Source organism: Ranitomeya imitator, chromosome 3 (assembly GCF_032444005.1).
Source record: "Ranitomeya imitator isolate aRanImi1 chromosome 3, aRanImi1.pri, whole genome shotgun sequence".
Classification (NCBI taxonomy): Eukaryota; Metazoa; Chordata; class Amphibia; order Anura; family Dendrobatidae; genus Ranitomeya; species Ranitomeya imitator.
Genome location: NC_091284.1, coordinates 823832218 through 823857145, shown reverse-complemented (window position 1 = coordinate 823857145; position 24928 = coordinate 823832218). Strand labels below are relative to the sequence as shown.

The 24928-nt window shown below is 45.2% G+C and overlaps 1 protein-coding gene across 2 annotated transcripts in view; it reads left to right on the top strand.

The window, feature by feature from the left end:
* SLC9A3 (solute carrier family 9 member A3) overlaps window positions 1-24928 on the top strand; it is a 141462-nt gene that overhangs the window by 82544 nt on the left and 33990 nt on the right. For both annotated transcript variants that reach the window (XM_069759399.1, XM_069759400.1), the window contains exons 3-8: window positions 10631-10791; window positions 11433-11511; window positions 11963-12140; window positions 13274-13494; window positions 21980-22182; window positions 23148-23237. In XM_069759399.1, coding sequence (XP_069615500.1) covers window positions 10631-10791; window positions 11433-11511; window positions 11963-12140; window positions 13274-13494; window positions 21980-22182; window positions 23148-23237 — 932 coding nt within the window. The remainder of the gene's footprint in view (window positions 1-10630; window positions 10792-11432; window positions 11512-11962; window positions 12141-13273; window positions 13495-21979; window positions 22183-23147; window positions 23238-24928) is intronic.

The window sequence follows — 24928 nt, the reverse complement described above, 5'->3', positions numbered from 1 at the left end:
AATACGATCAGAGAAAGCTTTGTCCCACAGCGCCCAACGCCCCTCTTAGCTGCTCAGCCCTGTTCCTCCAAAATCAGCTTCTCCACCATGATAGAAGATCAGCTCTTCACTCTCCTGTCAAGATCACACCTCACCACCTGCACGCTTGACCCGCTCCCATCTGTTATGATTAGGCAACTCAGTACCACAGTGAACATAGAGGTCAGAGCACATACAGTGATCTGACAATAATCCAAAAACATAGAACGAGCTCTGAGACATGGGAACTCTGTTGACCGCAATCCCTAATCCTATCCAACAACACTAGAGGCAGCCGTGGATTGCGCCTAACGCTACCTATGCAACTCGGCACAGCCTGAGAAACTAGCTAGCCTGAAGATAGAAAATAAGCCTACCTTGCCTCAGAGAAATACCCCAAAGGAAAAGGCAGCCCCCCACATATAATGACTGTGAGTAAGATGAAAAGACAAACGTAGAGATGAAATAGATTTAGCAAAGTGAGGCCCGACTTTCTGAACAGAGCGAGGATAGGAAAGGTAACTTTGCGGTCAACACAAAACCCTAAAAACCACGCAAAGATGGCAAAATGACCCTCCGTACCGAACTAACGGCACGGAGGTACACCCTCTGCGTCCCAGAGCTTCCAGCAAACAAATAGATAAGCTGGACAGAAGAAAAGCAAACAAAATAGCAAAGGAAAACTTAGCTATGCAGAGCAGCAGGCCACAGGAACGATCCAGGAGGAAAACAAGTCCAATACTGGAACATTGACAGGAAGCCAAGCTCAAAGCACTAGGTGGAGTTAAGTAGAGCAGCACCTAACGACCTCACCACATCACCTGAGGGAGGAAACTCAGAAGCCGCAGTACCACTTCCCTCCACCAACGGAAGCTTACAGAGAGAATCAGCCGAAGTACCACTTGTGACCACAGGAGGGAGCTCTGCCACAGAATTCACAACAGTAGCCCCCCCTTGAGGAGGGGTCACCGAACCCTCACCAGAGCCCCCAGGCCGACCAGGATGAGCCACATGAAAGGCACGAACAAGATCGGGAGCATGCACATCAGAGGCAAAGACCCAGGAATTATCTTCCTGAGCATAACCCTTCCACTTAACCAGATACTGGAGTTTCCGTCTTGAAACACGAGAATTCAAAATCTTCTCCACAATATACTCCTACTCCCCCTCCACCAAAACCGGGGCAGGAGGGTCAACAGAAGGAACCATAGGTGCCACGTATCTCCGCAACAATGACCTATGGAATACGTTATGTATGGAAAAAGAATCTGGAAGGGTCAGACGAAAAGACACAGGATTAAGAACCTCAGAAATCCTATACGGACCAATGAAACGAGGTTTAAACTTAGAAGAGGAAACCTTCATAGGAATATGACGAGAAGATAACCAAACCAGATCCCCAACACGAAGTCGGGGACCCACACAGCGTCTGCGATTAGCAAAACGTTGAGCCTTCTCCTGGGACAAGGTCAAATTGTCCATTACCTGAGTCCAAATCTGCTGCAACCTGTCCACCACAGTATCCACACCAGGACAGTCCGAAGACTCAACCTGTCCTGACGAGAAACGAGGATGGAACCCAGAGTTGCAGAAAAATGGCGAAACCAAGGTAGCCGAGCTAGCCCGATTATTAAGGGCGAACTCAGCCAAAGGCAAAAAGGACACCCAGTCATCCTGATCAGCAGAAACAAAACATCTCAGATATGTTTCCAAGGTCTGATTAGTTCGTTCGGTCTGGCCATTAGTCTGAGGATGGAAAGCCGAGGAAAAAGACAAGTCAATGCCCATCCTACCACAAAAGGCTCGCCAAAACCTCGAAACAAACTGGGAACCTCTGTCAGAAACGATATTCTCTGGAATGCCATGTAAACGAACCACATGCTGGAAGAACAATGGCACCAAATCAGAGGAGGAAGGCAATTTAGACAAGGGTACCAAATGGACCATCTTAGAAAAGCGATCACAGATCACCCAAATGACTGACATCTTTTGAGAAACGGGAAGATCTGAAATAAAATCCATAGAGATATGTGTCCAAGGCCTCTTCGGGACTGGCAAGGGCAAAAGCAACACCCACTGGCACGAGAACAGCAGGGCTTAGCCCGAGCACAAATCCCACAGGACTGCACAAAAGTACGCACATCCCGCGACAGAGATGGCCACCAAAAGGATCTAGCAACTAACTCTCTGGTACCAAAGATTCCAGGATGACCAGCCAACACCGAACAATGAACCTCAGAGATAACTTTATTCGTCCACCTATCAGGGACAAACAGTTTCTCCGCTGGACAACGATCAGGTTTATTAGCCTGAAATTTTTGCAGCACTCGCCGCAAATCAGGGGAGATGGCAGACACAATTACTCCCTCTTTGAGGATACCCGCCGGCTCAGATACACCCGGAGAGTCGGGCACAAAACTCCTAGACAGAGCATCCGCCTTCACATTTTTAGAGCCCGGAAGGTATGAAATCACGAAGTCAAAACGGGCAAAAAACAACGACCAACGAGCTTGTCTAGGATTCAACCGCTTGGCGGACTCAAGATAAGTCAAGTTCTTATGATCAGTCAAGACCACCATGCGATGCTTAGCTCCTTCAAGCCAATGACGCCACTCCTCGAATGCCCACTTCATGGCCAGCAACTCTCGGTTGCCCACATCATAATTTCGCTCAGCAGGCGAAAACTTCCTGGAAAAGAAGGCGCACGGTTTCATCACCGAGCAATCAGAACTTCTCTGCGACAAAACAGCCCCTGCTCCAATCTCAGAAGCATCAACCTCGACCTGGAACGGAAGCGAAACATCTGGTTGACACAACACAGGGGCAGAAGAAAAACGACGCTTCAACTCTTGAAAAGCTTCCACAGCAGCAGAAGACCAATTGACCACATCAGCACCCTTCTTGGTCAAATCGGTCAATGGTTTAGCAATACTAGAAAAATTGCAGATGAAGCGACGATAAAAATTAGCAAAGCCCAGGAACTTTTGCAGACTTTTCAGAGATGTCGGCTGAGTCCAATCATGGATGGCTTGGACCTTAACAGGATCCATCTCGATAGTAGAAGGGGAAAAGATGAACCCCAAAAATGAAACCTTCTGCACACCAAAGAGACACTTTGATCCCTTCACAAACAAAGAATTAGCACGCAGGACCTGAAAAACCGTTCTGACCTGCTTCACATGAGACTCCCAATCATCCGAGAAGATCAAAATGTCATGCAAGTACACAATCAGGAATTTATCCTGGTACTCTCGGAAGATGTCATGCATAAAGGACTGAAACACTGATGGAGCATTGGCAAGTCCGAATGGCATTACTAGATACTCAAAATGACCCTCGGGCGTATTAAATGCAGTTTTCCATTCATCGCCTTGCTTAATTCGCACAAGATTATACGCACCACGAAGATCTATCTTGGTGAACCAACTAGCCCCCTTAATCCGAGCAAACAAATCAGATAACAACGGCAAGGGGTACTGAAATTTAACCGTGATCTTATTTAGAAGGCGGTAATCTATGCAAGGTCTCAGCAAACCATCCTTCTTGGCTACAAAAAAGAACCCTGCTCCTAATGGCGACGATGACGGGCGAATATGCCCCTTCTCCAGGGACTCCTTCACATAACTGCGCATAGCGGCGTGCTCAGGCACAGATAAATTAAACAATCGGCCTTTTGGGAACTTACTACCAGGAATCAAATTGATAGCACAATCACAATCCCTATGCGGAGGTAGGGCATCGGACTTGGGCTCATCAAATACATCCCGGTAATCAGAAAAGAACTCTGGAACCTCAGAAGGGGTGGATGACGAAATTGACAGAAATGGGACATCACCATGTACCCCCTGACAACCCCAGCTGGACACCGACATGGATTTCCAATTTAATACTGGATTATGGACTTGTAGCCATGGCAACCCCAACACGACCACATCATGCAGATTATGCAACACCAGAAAGCGAATAACCTCCTGATGTGCAGGAGCCATGCACATGGTCAGCTGGGTCCAATGCTGAGGCTTATTCTTGGCCAAAGGCGTAGCATCAATTCCTCTCAATGGAATAGGACACTGCAAGGGCTCCAAGAAAAACCCACAATGCTTAGCATACTCCAAGTCCATCAAATTCAGGGCAGCGCCTGAATCCACAAATGCCATGACAGAATACGATGACAAAGAGCAGATCAAGGTAACGGACAGAAGAAATTTTGACTGTACTGTACCAATGGTGGCAGACCTAGCGAACCGCTTAGTGCGCTTAGAACAATCAGAGATAGCATGAGTGGAATCACCACAGTAGAAACACAGCCCATTCAGACGTCTGTGTTCTTGCCGTTCAACTCTGGTCAAAGTTCTATCGCACTGCATAGGCTCAGGTTTAAGCTCAGGTAATACCGCCAAATGGTGCACAGATTTACGCTCACGCAAGCGTCGACCAATCTGAATGGCCAAAGACATAGACTCATTCAAACCAGCAGGCATAGGAAATCCCACCATGACATCCTTAAGGGCTTCAGAGAGACCCTTTCTGAACATAGCTGCCAGCGCAGATTCATTCCATTGAGTGAGCACGGACCACTTTCTAAATTTCTGACAATATAACTCTATCTCATCCTGACCCTGACAAAGAGCCAGCAAATTTTTTTTCTGCCTGATCCACAGAATTAAGCTCATCGTACAGCAATCCGAGCGCCAGGAAAAACGCATCGATATTACTTAATGCAGGATCTCCTGGCGCAAGAGAAAATGCCCAGTCCTGAGGGTCACAACGCAAAAAAGAAATAATGATCAAAACCTGTTGAACTGGATCACCAGAGGAGCGAGGTTTCAAGGCCAGAAATAGTTTACAATTATTTTTGTAACTCAGAAACTTAGTTCTATCACCAAAAAACAAATCAGGAATAGGAATTCTTGGTTCTAACATAGATTTCTGATCAATAGTGTCTTGAATCTTTTGTACTCTTGCCGAGAGCTGATCCACACATGAAGACAGACTTCTAATGTCCATTGCTACACCTGTGTCCTGAACCACCCAAATGTCTAGGGGAAAAAAAAGGCAAAACACAGTGCAGAGAAAAAAAAATGGTCTCAGAACTTCTTTTTTCCCTCTATTGAGAATCATTAGTACTTTGGCTTCCTGTACTGTTATGATTAGGCAACTCAGTACCACAGTGAACATAGAGGTCAGAGCACATACAGTGATCTGACAATAATCCAAAAACATAAAACGAGCTCTGAGACGTGGGAATTCTGTTGACCGCAATCCCTAATCCTATCCAACAACACTAGAGGCAGCCGTGGATTGCGCCTAACGCTACCTATGCAACTCGGCACAGCCTGAGAAACTAGCTAGCCTGAAGATAGAAAATAAGCCTACCTTGCCTCAGAGAAATACCCCAAAGGAAAAGGCAGCCCCCCACATATAATGACTGTGAGTAAGATGAAAAGACAAACGTAGAGATGAAATAGATTTAGCAAAGTGAGGCCCGACTTTCTGAACAGAGCGAGGATAGGAAAGGTAACTTTGCGGTCAACACAAAACCCTAAAAACCACGCAAAGGGGGCAAAAAGACCCTCCGTACCGAACTAACGGCACGGAGGTACACCCTCTGCGTCCCAGAGCTTCCAGCAAACAAATAGATAAGCTGGACAGATGAAAAGAAAACAAAATAGCAAAGGAAAACTTAGCTATGCAGAGCAGCAGGCCACAGGAACGATCCAGGAGGAAAACAAGTCCAATACTGGAACATTGACAGGAAGCCAAGATCAAAGCACTAGGTGGAGTTAAGTAGAGCAGCACCTAACGACCTCACCACATCACCTGAGGGAGGAAACTCAGAAGCCGCAGTACCACTTCCCTCCACCAACGGAAGCTTACAGAGAGAATCAGCCGAAGTACCACTTGTGACCACAGGAGGGAGCAACACCCATCCCACCTCATCCCTAACCTTGCCACGGTCTTCATCCCAACCCTAACACACCTCTTCAACCTCTCACTCACAACAGGTGTCTTCGCCTCAGCCTTCAAACATGCCAAGATCTCACCCATCCTCAAAAAGCCCTCCCTCGACCCATCCTCTGTGTCTAGCTATCGCCAAATATTTCTTCTCCCTTTTTCCTCAAAATTACTGGAACAACACGTCCATCTTGAACTGTCCTCCCACCTCTCCTCCTGCTCCCTCTTTGTTGCAATCTGGCTTCCCACCCCATCACTCAACTGAAACTGCCCTAACTAAAGTCACCAATGACCTACTAACTGCCAAGAGCAAGCGACTCTACTCTGTCCTCCTTCTCCTGGACCTGTCTTCTGCCTTTGACACTGTGGCCCACTCCCTTCTGCTACAGATCCTCTCATCTCTTGGCATCACAGACTTGGCCCTATCCTGGATCTCGTCATATCTGACAGACCGAACATTCAGTGTCTCCCTCCCCCACGCCACCTCCTCACTTCACCCCTTGTCTGTCGGTGTTCCTCAAGGCTTTATTCTAGGACCCTTACTCTTCTCCATCTATACCTTCACCCTGACATAGCTCATAGAATCCTACGGTATGCAGTATCATCTCTAGGCCGATGACGCACAGATCTACCTAGCCGGACATGACCTCATCTCCTTACTTAACAAAATCCCACACTGTCTGTCTGCTATCTCGGCCTTCTTTTCTGCTCGCTTTCTAAAACTGAACATGGACAAAACAGAATTCATCATCTTTCCCCCATCTCACTATACCCCTCCTGTTATGAATTCTGTGGCAGAGCTCCCTCCTGTGGTCACGAGTGGTACTTCGGCTGATTCTCTCTATGAGCTTCCGTTGGTGGAGGAAAGTGGTACTGCGGCTTCTGAGTTTCCTTCCTCAGGTGATGTGGTGAAGTCGTTAGGTGCTGCTCTATTTAACTCCACCTAGTGCTTTGATCCTGGCCTTCAGTCAATGTTCTAGTATTGGACTTGTTTCCTCCTGGATCGTTCCTGTGGCCTGCTGCTCTGCATAGCTAAGTTGCTCTTGTGTTATTTTTGTTTGCTGTTTTTTCTGTCCAGCTTGTTTGTTTTTCTTGCTTGCTGGAAGCTCTGGGACGCAGAGGGTGTACCTCCGTGCCGTTAGTCGGTATGGAGGGTCTTTTTGCCCCCTTTGCGTAGTTGTTTGTAGGGTTTTGTGTTGACCGCAAAGTTACCTTTCCTATCCTCGCTCTGTTCAGTAAGTCGGGCCTCACTTTGCTAAATCTATTTCATCTCTACGTTTGTCTTTTCATCTTAACTCACAGTCATTATATGTGGGGGCTGCCTTTTCCTTTGGGGTATTTCTCTGAGGCAAGGTAGGCTTATTTTCTATCTTCAGGCTAGCTAGTTTCTCAGGCTGTGCCGAGTTGCATAGGGAGCGTTAGGCGCAATCCACGGCTGCCTCTAGTGTGGTTGGAAAGGATTAGGGATTGCGGTCAGCAGAGTTCCCACGTCTCAGAGCTCGTTCTATGTTTTTGGGTTATTGTCAGGTCACTGTATGTGCTCTGACTTCTATGTCCATTGTGGTACTGAATTACCTCATCATAACACCCTCCACCAGACCTATCCATCAATGTCAATGGCTGCTCACTTTCCCCAGTCCCACACACCCAGTGCTCTGGGTGATCCTCGAATCTGCCCTCTCTTTCAAGCCACATATCCAAGCCCTTGCCATCTCCTGCCGCCTCAAACTCAAAAATATTTCCCAGATCCGCGCATTACTTGACCGCGACACCACAAAAACACTAGTGCATGCCCTTATCATCTCCTGCTTGACTACTGCAACCTCCTACTCTCTGGCCTCCCCTCTAGCACCCTGGCAGCACTCCAATCCATCCTACACTCTGCTGCCCGACTAATCTACCAGTCTCCCCGCTATTCCCCGGCCTCTCCCCTATGCCAAGCCCTTCACTGGCTTCCTATCGCCCAGATACTTCAGTTCAAAACCCTCACAATGACATGCAAAGCCATCCACAACCTGTCTCCTCCATACATCTGTGACATGGTCTTCCTGTACTTTCCTGCACGCAACCTCCGATCCTCTCAAGATCTCCTTCTCTACTCCCCTCTCATCTCTTCTTCCCACTACCGCATCCAAGACTTCTCCCGTGCTTCCCCCATACTCTGGAACTCTCTACCCCAACACATCAGACTCTCGCCTACTATTGAAACCTTCAAAAAGAACCTGAAGACTCACCTCTTCCGACAAGCCTACAGCCTGCAGTGATCCTCAACCTACTGAACCGCCACACAACCAGCTTTACCCTCTCCTAGTGGATCCTCATCCATCCCCTGCAGACTGTGAGCCCTCGCGGGCAGGGTCCTCCCTCCTTATGTACCTATGTACCTTGCTTTTTGCTCATGTTTAATGTATTTGTCTATATTTGCCTCCTTTTTGATATGTAAATCGCTATGGAATAAATGGCGCTATAAAAATGTATAATAGTAATAATAAAATAATAATAATTTCTGAATTCAGAAATGTCCGATCAATCAAAATATTAAGGAAATTCATAGTTCGGTAAATGAAAATTTTTTTTTTTTAAAAAGCCAGAAAGTGCAATATCTCACACTCAAAACTTTGTATTTACCCCAAAATGGTATAATTAAAAATGTCAGCTCAAGGCGTAAAAAATAAGCCCTCACCCAGCCCCAGATCCTGAAAAATGGAGACGCCGTGGGTCTTTGAAAATGGAGACTTTTTTTTTTTTTTTACAAACTTTAAATGTTTTTTCACCACTTAAAATAAAAAAAGAACCTAGACATGTGTGGTGTCTATGGACTCATAATGACATGTGGAATCCTAATAGTATGTCAGTTTTAGCATTTAACCCCTTTACCCCCAAGGGCGAGTTGCATGTTAATGACCGGGCCAATTTTTACAATTCTGACCACTGTCCCTTTATGAGGTTATAACTCTGGAACGCTTCAACGGAACCTGTTGATTCTGACAATGTTTTCTCGTGACATATTGTACTTCATGATAGTGGTAAAATTTCTTTGATAAGATTTGCGTTTTCTTTGTGAAAAAAAAACCCGGAAATTTGGCGAAAAGTTTTAAATTTCGCAATTTTCAAACTTTGAATTTTCATGCCCTTAAATCGCAGAGATATGTCACACAAAATACTTAATAACTAACATTTCCCATATATCTACTTTACATCAGCACAATTTTGGAACCAATTTTATTTTTGTTAGGGAGTTATAAGGGTTAAAAGTTGACCAGCAATTTCTCATTTTTACAACACCTTTTTTTTTAGAGACCACATCACATTTGAAGTCATTTTGAGGGGTCTAACACACACACACAAAAACTCAGACTGAAAAACGTAGCGTTTAAAAATACCCAGGAAATTAGCAAAAATGCTAAAAAAGATACTTCTACTTATACAACAAATGTTTTTGACTGTGGGAAAAAGCGCAGTGTGAACATACTTTTAAAGATTCAAATGAAAACAATGGAAGAATTGACAGGTGACGGTGTAAAATACTTATACTGTAAAATAAAAAAAACTTAATAAGATTGTGCCAATGGAAAGAAAAAAAAGTTATGGCACTTGGAGTATGAAAAGGAAAACGCAAAAAGAATTCCTGGATCCTAGAGGTGAGTGGAACGATTCACGGGATTCTGGTGCAGTGTCCGTGTCAGTGGTATCAGCAGCTAGACGGGAGGTCCGTGAATCTCTTACCTTCCGGTGTCCTCGGTGGTACCACTGACCTGGACACAGGACCGGAATCTTGGCGTCTAGACTGGAGGTCCGTGAATCTCTTACCTTCCGTCGTCCTAGGTGGTACCACTGACCTGGACACTGGACCGGAGTCTTGGCGTCTAGGCGGGAGGTCCGTGAATCTCTTACCTTCCGGTGTCCTCGGTGGTACCACTGACCTGGACACTGGACCGGAGTCTCGGCGTCTAGACGGGAGGTCCATGAATCTCTTACCTTCCGGTGTCCTCGGTGGTACCACTGACCTGGACACTGGACCGGAGTCTTGGCGTCTAGACGGGAGGTCCGTGAATCTCTTACCTTCCGGCGTCCCCGGTGGTACCACTGACCTGGACACTGGACCAGAGTCTTGGCGTCTAGATGGGAGGTCCGTGACTCTCTTACCTTCCGGCGTCCCCAGTGGTACCACTGACCTGGACACTGGACCGGAGTCTCGGCGTCTAGATGGGAGGTCCGTGAATCTCTTACCTTCCGGCATCCCCGGTGGTAGCACTGACCTGGACACTGGACCAGAGTATTGACGTCTAGATGGGAGGTCCGTGAATCTCTTACCGTCCGGCGTCCCGGGCGGTACCACTGACCTGGACACTGGACCAGAGTCCCGCGAATCAATACGCTCATCTCTATTGGATTCTTAATGGCCCAAACAGGCTGGTTGTGAAGGGGTTACATTTTTTAACCAGTCCTGACATCAATGATGCAAATGTTTTTTACTGAAAAAAAATCAATCATATCGTGGAAAGTCCAAACAATTGTGTAACTGAACCACTAGCCAAAATAACTGGGAGCAAGGAAACATAGGTAAGAAATGCTTCGCGTGGCCCCTGTACTTTACGCGTCTTGTATAGATTTATAGATGTGGGATTCTACTCTTTTTTTCTTGCTTCTTCTCCAGGAGATCTGCAGATCAACGTGTTGGAGTTTCTTCTTTTCGGAAGCCTCATTGCTGCCGTTGACCCGGTTGCTGTTCTTGCGGTTTTTGAAGAAGTCCATGTGAACGATGTCTTATTTATCATAGTTTTTGGCGAGTCTCTCCTGAACGACGCCGTCACAGTGGTAAATACATTTTACTGCTATATACACTGCTTCTAGACATGGGTCGTGGCCACTCTTTATAGCTCTGCTCTCCAGCTGTGGAGAAATGATTTATATATGAGGAGCACTGCTGGAATATTTGCCGCACACACTGTCTGCACAATGGAAAACATTACAAAAGTGTTCAAAGGGGACCTGTCACCAGTTCAAAAGTGCCCAGTTTTCACTATTATTTTATTCCCGGTGATACCCAGAGTAATCCATTTTTTATTTTGTTAAATTCCACCATACGGTTTCACAGATATAGACCTTTTTATTTAGTGCTAATTTTTAGGGTCTTTACAAGGGGGCGTGGCTAATTGGATCCTCTGGGGCGTGTATTTAGTCTGTGAGTCGCACCCCATGGCAAAGCCCATAAAAAGTGGCACCCAAATAAAAAGGCCCACATCTTCTCATTGCACAAGAACTGGAAATTGAAGACAACTCAGCAAGTTTCGGATTATGGATGGGCTTGAAAGGTCATACCTTTCATTTAAGCCATTTTGGGTGCGTTTTGGGCATGAACCGCCTGACTCTTTTCCCCAGTATCTCCGCTCCTTTGACTTTTCAAATTAATATGAACTTTTTTTTATAACTAATTGTATCTGCATGTTTTATTTCAGGTATTATATAACGTGTTTGATTCTTTCGTTTCCATTGGTGGCGAAAATGTAACCGGTGTGGATTGTGTCAAAGGTGTTGGTACGTATGCTGAAATTAATTTTTACCTTTAAAATGTCTAAAAAGAAACAACAAAATTTTGCAGGTTTTACACTACTCACAAAGCCTCAGAAATGCCAGACACCTCTGCCCTCTCCGTGCCCCTTTGGTGGCAGCCTATCTCCCGGGGGGAACAGTAGGACCTGAAAACTTGCCCGATTCTTCACCGGGAGGTCCACTGAATGCCCACCTAGCTGCTTTGTGTTCCTCCCTGTTATGATGTATAAAGGGGAGTTGATTTATTGGTAAAAGGTTTGCCTCTCTTTTGAGCTAATTTGCATACCCTTTTCCCAGAGAGCATTGCCCAGGCTGGAAGTCACTCCCTTGCCTAGCTGATAGTAGAAGTACTTGTGCGCCTCTCAAGAATTTGTTACAACTTTTTCCACCCATGGATTTGGATATTACTTACGCTTTTTCTTTCCCCTCCTTTCAGTGTCTTTTTTCGTGGTGAGCATCGGAGGAACGTTGGTTGGCATAGCGTTTGCATACCTCCTTAGCTTGGTTACTCGGTTTACCAAACATGTGAGCATAATTGAGCCGGGATTTATTTTTATTATTTCCTACCTGTCCTACCTTACATCCGAGATGCTTTCATTATCGGCCATTCTGGCGTAAGTATTCTAGACCAAGTGAGCAAAAAAGTCCCAAAAACATAATGCACATCTAATTGTCTGCAATTTAATATCTATAATGATAGAAAATGCTAAATTTCCATAGATGAAAAACTTAAAAATGACAATGTTGACAAATATTTTCACGCTCTATATCAAAATTCTGGTTCTGCTAGGATTAAAGGCTACTTTCACCTTCAAATTCTTTATTGTGCAAATGAAAAATAAAGCAATATTGCAAATACCATTGCTTAAAAATTTCCACTTTGTGCCTACAGCTCTATATGTCTCCATGGTAACAGACTACAAACAAGCACTATGTAGTCTGACACTCCCTTCCTTTCTTCCTTTTCTTCTTGCTAAATTGGCAAGTTATCCAGAAGGGTCAAAGAGGTAGTGTGACCTCGGGGTTTTTAGTCTGTTACTATAGAAGCGCATAGAAAACTGTAGAATGTGTTTAATCAGTACTCCAGCTACCCTCTTAAATTTCTTTTTTTGTGGCCAAAAAATGTCCTGTACTGATCACTAGTGGCCCGAATTTTGGGACTCACACTGATCCTGAGAATTGGGCTTTGAAATCTCCCACTTGGATGGGATTCCATACCTGGGTTAGTCCAATCTTAACAGGTAGATAGGTGATCACTTACTGATTGCGGGGGTCTGTTTGCTGGGACCCCAACAGTCCCCAAGAATGGGACTGTGAAAAGCCCGATTAGGATAGAGCAGTGGCCATGCATGGATGCACACCGCTGATTTGATGTCTACGGTTCCAGGCAGAGATAGCCGTGTCCTTGTGTGGCTATCTTCTGCAGTCCCATGGCCAATGAATTAAGCATGGGTGCACATCAGTGGCCACCGCTCCATTGTATATGGTCCCGGTGGCCAGATCCCCAGCTATCAGCAAGTTATCACATCTCTCCTGCGGATAGTTGGTATCCCGCTAAGATGGGACATCAGTGTAGAGTTTTTTGATATTATTTCATTTTAAAATGCATAGTTTAATTTTCAAGAAATTATAGAATAAAAATCCAATATTATATTTAAATTTTTACTTTTTTTTTAAAGTTTTTGTGATTGACAAATGAGCTTTTTTTTTCTTTCTCAAAATTAATCATTTACTTTTACTTTTCCAGCATAACATTTTGTGGAATTTTCTGCCAAAAATACGTAAAGGCAAATATTTCCGAACAGTCTGCAACTACAGTAAGATACACAATGAAAATGTTGGCGAGTGGGGCTGAAACAATCGTCTTCATGTTTTTGGGAATCTCAGCTGTGGATCCCCATATCTGGGTGTGGAATACGGCATTCATACTCCTGACCGTGCTCTTCATTTCTGTGTATAGGATTATTGGTGAGCGGTTTTGTGTTTTTTTTTTTTGCATGCTTTTATATAGAGGATTGTTTTATACACTTTTTTATTTGATCTTCCATAATGGAAGGTGACACGTAAAATACTGCACAGTGGAAAGTGACGCCGACGCATATCCTGCTGAACCTATAGCAAAATGACTATTGGCATACATTCAATGTTCTCAAAATTTAGGGGTCTCAATTCATTTGGTGGTCTGCTCTAGGATCTGGATTATTTCTGAGGGTCTCAATAAATTTGGGGGTCTAATTTAGAATCTAGATTAAAGTTAGAATCTGTTCTGGGGTCTGTATATATATATGGAGGGTCTAAATTAATTTTAGGGTTAATATTTTGTACTGTGTCTGGGGTCTTCATTAATTGGGTGGTCTATTTTTTAGCCTGAATTTATTTAGAGCTCTGGAGCCTTACGTCATTTTAGGGTGTGTTCTGGGGTTTGCTTTAGTTTTGGGACCTGTGGGTTCTGGAAAGTTATTTAGGGGTCTGAGATCTTAATTAATTGTGGGGTCTTATTAGAGGTGTTAATATGTAGCATTTGGGGGTCTGAATTGGTTCTAAAGTTTGTTTTGTGTTTTTTTAATTAATTTTAGGCTTGTGTCTGGGGTTATAGATATTTCTGGTGTCTGGATTTATTTGGGGGTCTGGTCTGTTGTCTGTAGTTATTTAGTGCTTTGGGACCTTAGTTATTTTTTGTGGTTTATTCCGGGGTTTGGATTACTTTTGAGGTCTGAGTTTAGTTAGAAATCTGGATGGAGGTTTGATTTTATCCTGGGGTCTTATCTGGAGTCTCAATGGGGTTTGCCCAGGCTTGGAGTTCAAGTCTACAGTCACTTTTTGCTGGTCGCACGCGCTCAGTTATCGCTTTACAGCTATAGCGATCAACTGAACGCTGCAGAGCAGACAATGGAAATAGCTGTGCTCCCAGCTTGCTGTTTGTATTGGCTGTAGAGATAGTGACTGACCAAATGAGATCAGAATTAATAGGTGGACCTGTACAATTCTATAGACTTTAAAGGGAATCTGTCAGCAGGTTTTTGTCACGTCATCTGACAGCAGCGTGATGTAATGGCTGAATTCCCTGATTCCAGCAATGTATCACTTAGTTTACTTTGTGCATCAGATATGGTAACGTCACAGTTTTCTCTGCTGCAGATCTAGCAGAGCTCAGAATGCTGAGCTGTGCATAACCTCGTCCACATCACTGATTGGCAGCTTTCTATGTGCATTGTATTGTGAGAAAGAACTGCCAACCAGTGGTGAGGCAAAAATGGACTACAAGGCAAGAGACACATAGTCCGGTAGCAATAATCTCCTGATGATAAAAGACTGATTGTATTGAAACAGCAACACACAACCCAGTAAGTGACACGTAAGTGGAATCAGGCTCTCTTCCCCTTCATCATGGTGGTCTAAGATGATATAGCAAAAAACTGCTAACAGATTTCCTTTAACCACCATTAGACACTTACTAGAAGGCAGGAAGCGGGGGGACATTATATAGCAGTAGTGAGCAGTGTAGGTGTGAATCCAGCTCTGGAATGAGATACAATACTAGATTGCAGGAGCAGGTATGACATTATACAGCAGTAGTGAGCAGGATTGGGTGACATAAAACACTTACTAGAAAGTAACATAGTAACATAGTTAGTAAGGCCGAAAAAAGACATTTGTCCATCCAGTTCAGCCTATATTCCATCATAATAAATCCCCAGATCTACGTCCTTCTACAGAACCTAATTGTATGATACAATATTGTTCTGCTCCAGGAAGACATCCAGGCCTCTCTTGAACCCCTCGACTGAGTTCGCCATCACCACCTCCTCAGGCAAGCAATTCCAGATTCTCACTGCCCTAACAGTAAAGAATCCTCTTCTATGTTGGTGGAAAAACCTTCTCTCCTCCAGACGTAAAGAATGCCCCCTTGTGCCCGTCACCTTCCTTGGTATAAACAGATCCTCAGCGAGATATTTGTATTGTCCCCTTATATACTTATACATGGTTATTAGATCGCCACTCAGTCGTCTTTTTTCTAGACTAAATAATCCTAAATTCGCTAATCTATCTGGGTATTGTAGTTCTCCCATCCCCTTTATTAATTTTGTTGCCCTCCTTTGTACTCTCTCTAGTTCCATTATATCCTTCCTGAGCACCGGTGCCCAAAACTGGACACAGTACTCCATGTGCGGTCTAACTAGGGATTTGTACAGAGGCAGTATAATGCTCTCATCATGTGTATCCAGACCTCTTTTAATGCACCCCATGATCCTGTTTGCCTTGGCAGCTGCTGCCTGGCACTGGCTGCTCCAGGTAAGTTTATTATTAACTAGGATCCCCAAGTCCTTCTCCCTGTCAGATTTACCCAGTGGTTTCCCATTCAGTGTGTAATGGTGACATTGATTCCTTCTTCCCATGTGTATAACCTTACATTTATCATGTGAGACCAATGAAGACATTATATAGTTAGTAGTAGTTAGCAATGAACCTTTGAATGCAGCATTGGGGTTAGGTAAGACACTTTATTAGAAAACACGAAAAGGTGGGACATTGTAGATCAGCTGTGAGCAATGAAGATATGAATCTAGCACCGGGATGAGATAAAATATTTGCTAGAAGGCAGGAGAAGGAAGGAAATGATATAGCAGAAGTGATCAGTGTAGCTGTGAATCCAGCACAGGGGTGAGATAAAACACTTTAAAAGAAAGCATGAAAAAAATTAGGTCATTATACATCAGTAGTGAGCGATATATCTCAGCACTGTGATGAAATAATACACTTACTTAAAACCTGGGAATGTGAGGACAATATACAGCAGTAATGAGCCGTGTAGATGTGAATCCAGCACTGGGATGATATATAAAATATACTTACTATAAAGCATGAGCAGGGAGGAGGACGTTTTCTAACATTAGTGAGCATTGTCTCTGTGAATCCAGAATATAAAACACTTACTAGAAAGAAGGACCAGCAAAGACATTATATAGCAGTAGTTGGCAGTGTAGCTTTGAATGCAGCATTGAGGTGAGATAAAACACTAGAAAGCCACAGTACAGCTCTGTGCATGTCTTTCTCACTCTTACCATTTCCATAGACTTCAGTAGGCAGCTGTAATCTGATCCTTTTGCAAGCAGGATGGATTTTAGCAGTTTTTTAGTATACAAATAAGGTGGGTGGGGGGGAGAAATGACTCATAAGTGGAGAAAAAGCAGATTTTTTTTCTGATACGATATATTAAAAAGTTTCTTCTGGTCACTTGTACTGTTGATTTATGAAAAGTTTGTTGAAACGACGGAAACCTCTTAATAATACATAATAATAATCCGATGACACATTTACAGCTTTTTTTGTCAGATTAACGTAACTGATGGCTTTAATGGTGATTGAACTTGCACATAGTAATTAGTGTTAGCGTAGCGCCGGCTCCTGCACGTAGCGCCAGGAAAGTTTGAGTCATTGGTCTCCGCCAATACGATATTTCAGAGCAGATCCCGGAACACAAGGATTTGATATCTTCTTCCCCAAATTTACACTCCTGCGGGAGAAAAATCTAAACGATTCCCTGTCCCGGCTGCCAGCCATTTACGGTGCCACGCTAGGAAACATTACTGCGAACTCCCAGAGCAACCTTGCACAAGACCGAGGTCAAAGTATGACGAGTCCGGTCCGACAATCTGCATTGTGTCCTGCCAACACAAATATGTGGCGTCTGGTTATTCCATTATGAGCGGCGCATATCTGCACAGAGTCAACACGAGATGGTACAATGAATGGGAGTTAGCGGAGCATTGTACTTTTATTGATTTCTTTTTCTTTCATTTTCCTGTATTTTGTAAAGTCATGGCCATGGTTGTAGGTTTCTTCTTGAGTCTAAAGTTGAATAAGGACTTCATACGGTCTCTATGTTATTGGCCTCTACTTTACATGTGTTTGTGGATGCTCCTTTTATTCATTTCGCTGGTTGAAGCATCAGTTTGTGCTTCAGAGCTGCTCTTCAATCTTAGTTTACTGCATGGATACCTATGCGGATGCTTGTGTTGTGTTACTCCAATATTTTGCTGTAGATGCCCATCGGTAAAGTGGCTCTTTCCGTGGTTGCCTGGCAGCTTTAAATGGGGTTTTGTAGATAGGTTTTGTGCTAGCTACAGGATTTTGTGCTAGTCCTGACCTTCTCCCTTTAACCCCTGTATAGTGATTTGGACGTACACAGTACAGACCAAAAGTTTGGACACACCTCATTTAAAGATTTTTCTGTATTTTCATGACTATGAACATTGTACACTCACGCTGAAGGCATCAAAACTATGAATTAACACATGTGGAATTATATACTTAACAAAAAAGTGTGAAACAACTGAAATTATGTCTTATATTGTAGGTTCTTCAAAGTAGCCACCTTTTGCTCTGATGACTGCTTTGCACACTCTTGGCATTCTCTTGATGAGCTTCAAGAGGTAGTCACCGGGAATGGTCTTCCAACAATCTTGAAGGAGTTCCTAGAGATGCTTAGCACTTGTCGGCCATTTTGCCTTCACTCTGCGGTCCAGCTCACCCCAAACCATCTCGATTTGGTTCAGGTCTGGTGACTGTGGAGGCCAGGTCATCTGGTGTAGCACCCATCACTCTCCTTCTTGGTCAAATAGCCCTTACACAGCCTGGAGGTGTGTTTGGGGTCATTGTCCTGTTGAAAAATAAATGATGGTCCAACTAAACGCAAACTGGATGGAATAGCATGCCGCTGCAAGATGCTGTGGTAGCCATGCTGGTTCAGTATGCCTTCAGTTTTGAATAAATCCCCAACAGTGTCACCAGCAAAGCCCCCCCACACCACCACACCTCCTCCATGCTTCACGGTAGGAACCAGGCATGTAGAGTCCATCCGTTCACCTTTTCTGCATCGCACAAAGACACGGTGGTTGGAACCAAAGATCTCAAATTTGGACTCATCAGACCAAAGCACAGATTTCCACTGGTCTAATGTCCATTCCTTGTGTTCTTTAGCCTAAACAAGTCTCTTCTGCTTGTTGCCTGTCATTAGCAGTGGTTTCCTAGCAGCTATTTTACCATGAACACCTGCTGCACAAAGTCTCCTCTTAACAGTTGTTGTAGAGATGTGTCTGCTGCTAGAACTCTGTGTCTCTAATCGGAGCTGCTGTTAACCTGCGATTTCTGAGGCTGGTGACTCGGATAAACTTATGCTCAGAAGCAGAGGTGACTCTTGGTCTTCCTTTCCTGGGGCGGTCCTCATGTGAGCCAGTTTCTTTGTAGCGCTTGATGGTTTTTGCCACTGCACTTGGGGACACTCTCAAAGATTTCCCAATTTTTCAAACTGACTGACATTCATTTCTTAAAGTAATGATGGCCACTCATTTTTCTTAGCTGCTTTTTTTTGCCATAATGCAAATTCTAACAGTCTATTCAGTAGGACTATCAGCTGTGTATCCACCAGACTTCTGCCCAACACAACTGATGGTCCCCACCCCATTTATAAGGCAAGAAATCCCCCTTATTAAACCTGACAGGGCACACCTGTGAAGTGAAAACCATTCCCGGTGACTACCTCTTGAAGCTCATCAAGAGAATGCCAAGAGTGTGCAAAGCAGTCATCAAAAGAAAAGGTGGCTGCTTTGAAGAACCTAGATTATAAGACATAATTTCAGTTGTCTCACACTTTTTGTTAAGTATATAATTCCACATGTGTTAATTCATAGTTTTGATACCTTCAGTGCTTCAGTGTGAATGTACAATTTTCATAGTCATGAAAATACAGAAAAATCTTTAAAGGAGAAGGTGTGTCCAAACTTTTGGTCTGTACTGTACATAGAGAACCTGGGTGGAGTCCATGGAGTAGCTGCTAGCCAGTTAAGCTCTCTACTCTATTAGAACCCAGAGGAGTCCTGGCCTTCTCCCTTTAATCCCTCACAGGGATTTGCAAGTACACAGTGAATTTGGGTTTTGTCCATAGAGTAGCTGCTAGTCAGTTGAGCTTGCTACTCTATTAGATCCCAGGGGAGTCCTAGTCTTTTCCCTTTAACCCCTGTACAGGGATTTAGACTTATACTGTGATATTGGGTTCAGTCCATGGAGTACCTACTGGCTGATTGAGATGGCTACTCTATCAGGTCCCAGGAGAGCCCTGCCCTTCACCCTCTAACTCCTGTACAGGCATTTGGATTTATATAGGGAACCTGGGTTCGGTCCATGGAGTAGCTGCTGGCCGGTGGAGTTGGCTACTCTATCAGGTCCCAGGGCAGCCTTAGCCTTCACCCTTTAACTCCTGTACAGGGATGAGAAATTATATAGTGAACCTGGTTGAGTCCATGGAGCAGCTGTTGGGTGGTTGAGCTGCTTACTTTAACTATCATATCACAGGGGAGCTGTCATGATCCAGACCGGGTTTTAAGTCTTGTCTCTCCTTTCCCAGTCTGCTCATGTCAGGGGTTAACTTTCTGTACATCGTTCCGGTGTCTGGTCTGCTATTTCTCTGTGCTGCATCCTGCAGACAGTGCCAGTTACTGTATATTTCCTGCCTACGGCGTGTGTAGCTGGCTCTGGTGAAACCTTGATTTGTCCTGCTGCGTTTAGCTGTTTGTGCCAATGTCTGTTCATTCCTCTCCTCCCACCCTGGCTCTGTGTGTCCCTGTATGTTTTCATCCCCCAGTACTCGACTCTGCTTTGGCTCTGACTTGATTCTGCTTCTTCCTTCTGGTTCTTCTGCTATGAATTGTTACTGACCTTTTGGCGCTCCTCTGACTCTGTCTTTAGGATTCCCCTTGGTCCTACGTTACTCTCTGGTATCAACCCGGCTTGTCTGACTATTCTGCTGCCACCTGGTGGTAGTCTCGCCGCAGTTCTGCTGGTCTGCTCTGAGCTGGAGTTCAGCTTGCTATCTCCACTCTGCTGCCATCTAGTGGAGTTTGCATTTACCTGCAGTGCTGTAGCGTGACAGGAGCATTGACCTTCACCCTTAAACTTCTGTACATGGATTTGGACTTATACTCGTGAGCCTGGGTTGAGTCCATGGAGTAGCTGCTGGCCAGCTTGAATGGCTACTCTAGCTATCAGATCCCAGGGAGGCCCTGCTCTCCACCCTTTACCCCCTATGCAGGAATTTGATTGATACAGTGAACCTTGGTTGAGTCCTTGGATTATCTGATGGCCGGTTGAGCTGACTTGCAGGAATATTCAGGCAGCCAGGTCACAACCAGGGTATACCGACAGGGACAAAATTGTTAGGCAGAAGAGTGGTTAGTTAACAAGCCGCGGGATGCAGATGGATTATCATTAGAATCAGGGGGCCTAAGGAAGACCCCCAGTTCTACAATTTGCATTTAGCTCTGCTACAACAATCAAATGACTGGAGGTTCAGGATCCCTAAGGCCGGTTTCACACGTCAGTGGCTCCGGTACGTGAGGTGACAGATTCCTCATGTACCGGAGACACTGACTCACGTAGACACATTGAAATCAATGTGTCTCTGCACATGTCAGCGTGTTTTCACGGACCGTGTGTCCGTTTGCAAAACACGGAGACATGTCCGTGTTCGTGGGAGCGCACAGATTACACGGACCCATTAAAGTCAATGGGTCCGTGTAAAGCACGTACCGCACACGGACGCTGTCCGTGTGCAGTCCGTGTGCCATGCAGGAGACAGCGCTACAGTAAGCGCTGTCCCCCCCACGTGGTGCTGAAGCCGCCATTCATATCTTCTCTCCAGCAGCGTTCGCTGGCGAGAAGATATGAAAAATCCTTTTTTTTTTTTTTTTTCGTGTTTAAAATAAAGATCCCTGTCCCCAACCCCCTCCCACCCCCTGTGCGCCCCTCCCCACCCCCCGCTGTTAATAAAATAATCACCCGGCTCCCTCACAGCGTCCTGTCCTCGCCGCAGCTTCTCCTGTATGAGCGGTCACGTCGGGCCGCCGATTACAGTCATGAATATGCGGCTCCACCTCCCATAGAGGTAATGGGTGGCACCACGTGACCGCTCATACAGGAAAAGCTGCGGCGAGGACAGGACGCTGCGAGGGAGCCGGGTGAGTATTTTATTAACAGCGGGCGGGCGCACAGGGGGTGGAAGGGGTGTGGGGACAGGGATCTTTATTTTAAACACGAAAAAAAAAAAGGATTTTTCATATCTTCTCGCCAGTGAACGCTGCTGGAGAGAAGATATGAATGGCGGCTTCAGCACTAGATGCAGGGGACAGCGCTTATCTCTAGCGCTGTCTCCTGCACGCTCCGTGTGGTACCCAGTCGGCACACGTGTGCCGCACGTGTGCCACACGGATGGCCTACGTGAGCTCACGGACACACGGACACGGATAATTCCGGTACCGATTTCTCCGGTACCGGAATTATCTGGACGTGTGAGACTGGCCTAATGGGAATTGTTGGCTAAAAGTGGACGTATCCTGGCTGCTCCTTGTCTTCCAGCCCCTATATATACATAATTATCTCACCTTTCTTCCGTTCTCAGGTGTGGTCGTGCAAACGTGGATTCTGAACCGCTACAGGATGGTGCAACTGGAAATCATAGATCAGGTGGTGATGTCGTACGGAGGACTGAGAGGCGCCGTCGCCTTCGCTTTGGTTGCTCTACTAGATGCTAATAAAGTGAAAGAGAAGAACTTGTTTGTCAGCACAACCATCGTAGTCGTATATTTCACAGTCGTATTTCAGGCACGTAAGATTTCTGCGCGACAATTGAGTTTTTTCCCCCTACGAATAGAACACGGCAGAGACGAGGCTGATTTCCAGGCGCAGAAATGCCAGCAAAGTGGATGAGAAGTTATCAAACCTTATCCGCACGATTCACCCAGAATCTGATATTGACCCATGATGCCTGCATCATATCAAACTAAGGAGAGGACTTTTCCTGCAGATTTCACCTTTTCCAATGAATCGTGTAAAATCATGGGAAAAAAACGGTACAACGCTGAATCTCCAAATTTTTAATGTAAAAAAAAATGCTTTAATGATCCATTAAAAAAAAAAAATTAAAACAGGGACAAGGTTAAAAACAGGACATCCTGCAACAAAAAAAATCCTAGAACTACGTATGATTCGAAGCGCGTAGCATTTTTCCGCAGGATGTCCTCTTTTTGAACCTGTGCGTTTTTTGTATCTTTTTAATGGATCAATGAAGCTCTGTTTTTTGGGGGGTTTTTTTACCTTGAAAATTTTGGCCATGGACTTGTGGAACATATTTTCCGCTACATTAACACGTGGAGAAATCCAGCCTCAGGTCACTTCTCCTAAAAATATTATATTGATACATATTTTTCGGGTCTCGATTCATGATTTGCATTTACGCAAAACATTTTACAACTTTTTTAAAAAGTTGTAAAAAATGAATCGGCCACAAACATTTGGATTGTAAAAACCGCTCGAACAATGGCAAATTAAGAAAAAAAACATAAAGTAGAAAATAGACTTCAAAATAGGCAAAACGTAAAAGACTAGAAACCAAAGCAAAGCAAAAATAAACAAAATTAGGTACAAATGTGAGAAGGACCCGGGCCCTGAGCATTTTTGTCATTTTTTCTATTTTCTCGCCTTTTGTTTGGATTGTCGCCCTTTATTTTTGCATGTTTTGTACCCCTCAATATGAGAAACCTTAATATAATGGTCTCTTTATCGCACAGGGATTAACTATTAAACCGCTGGTTCAGTGGTTGAAAGTGAAGAGGAGCGAGCATCACGAGCGGAAGCTGAACGAAAAATTGCACGGAAGGGTAAGGGATTTTTTTTGCAATTTTTATTTTTTGCTGAGCTTGCAGGACGATTTCCTGAGGAGCCACAATTGAACCGCAGTATTAGAAAAGCCCTAAGTATCCTTTATTGTTAAAGGGGAGGTCGACTGCTGGACGAGCCTTCTGAACTCCTAAAGAGTCCCAGACAAAATAAACAACGCCCATAATCACATTCTGGACCGGCGCCGTGTCCTGACCGGCGTTACTTCACAATTTTTGGAGTTCTCATAGACATGAATGAATCCCTGTTCCCAAGACAGTGCGGCTGCGGGGGCGGCCATCATTAATGTTTCCCAGTTTGTGACCGAGTCTGGACCTCAGGTATGACGCCCCTACAGCCATCACTCAGTATGAGGGGCCCCACAGCCCACCACTTAGTATGATGGCCCCCAATGCCAGCCCCTCAGTATGAGGGTCCCTATAGCCCACACTCCATATGATTACCCCCTCAGTATGATACCTCACAGCACCCCCATTACACATAGCATCATGGTCCTCACAGCCCCCTACATAATATGATGGCCCCTCATTATGATGGTACAACAGCCCCCCACTCAGTATGAGGGTCCCCAGTGCCAGCAACACACTAAGCATGAGGACCCCCACTCAGTATAAGGACCCCCACTCAGTATGAGGGTCCCCAATACCAGCAACACACTAAGCATGAAGAACCCCACTCAGTATGAGGGTCCCCAATGCCAGCAACCCACTCAATATGAGGGTCCCCAATGCCAGCAACCCACTAAGCATGAGGACCCTCACTCAGTATGAGGGTCCTCAATGCCAGCAACCCCCTAAGCATGAGGACCCCCACTCAGTATGAGGGTCCCCAGTGCCAGCAACACACTAAGCATGAAGTCCCCCACTCAGTATGAGGACCCCCACTCAGTATGAGGGTCCTAAATGCCAGCAACCCCCTAAGCATGAGGACCCCGTCCCCCACTCAGTATGAAGGTCCCCAATGCCAGCAACCCACACAGTATGAGGGTCCCCAATGCCATCAACCCACTAAACATGAGGACCACCACTCAGTATGAGGGTCCTCAATGCCAGCAAGCCCCTAAGCATGAAGACCCCCACTCAGTATGAGGACCCCCACTCAGTATGAAGGTCCCCAATGCCAGCAACACCCTAAGCATGAAGACCCCCATTCAGTATGAGGACCCCCACTAAGTATGAGGGTCCTCAATGCCAGCAACTCCCTAAGCATGAGGACCCCCACTCAGTATGAGGACCCCCACTCAGTATGAAGGTCCCCAATGCCAGCAACCCACTCAATATGAGGGTCCCCAATGCCAGCAACCCACTAAGCATGAGGGTCTTCAGTGTCAGACTCCCCTCTGTATGGAGGTCCCTACATTTCCCCCAGTCAGTATGAGGGTCCCCACAACCCACCACTTAGTATGATGGCCCCCAATTCCAGCCTCCCCTCAGTATGAGGGTCCGCACTGCAGGAGCACAGTGGTGATGTCAGGGGGTCTCGGGCTCACAGGCGCAGGGTGTATGGGTGGGCCGAGCCTGCGCTGCCGCTATGGGTGGTAGGCTCCTGCCTAGAGGGTACATGGCCACTTTTGTACAAGCAATGCTCCATGGGAAAATGTATGCAAATGAGGATGAAACTGTCCAATTTCGCCAAAACAAGAAGAATCCATCCGTACAGGTTCACAAAAGAG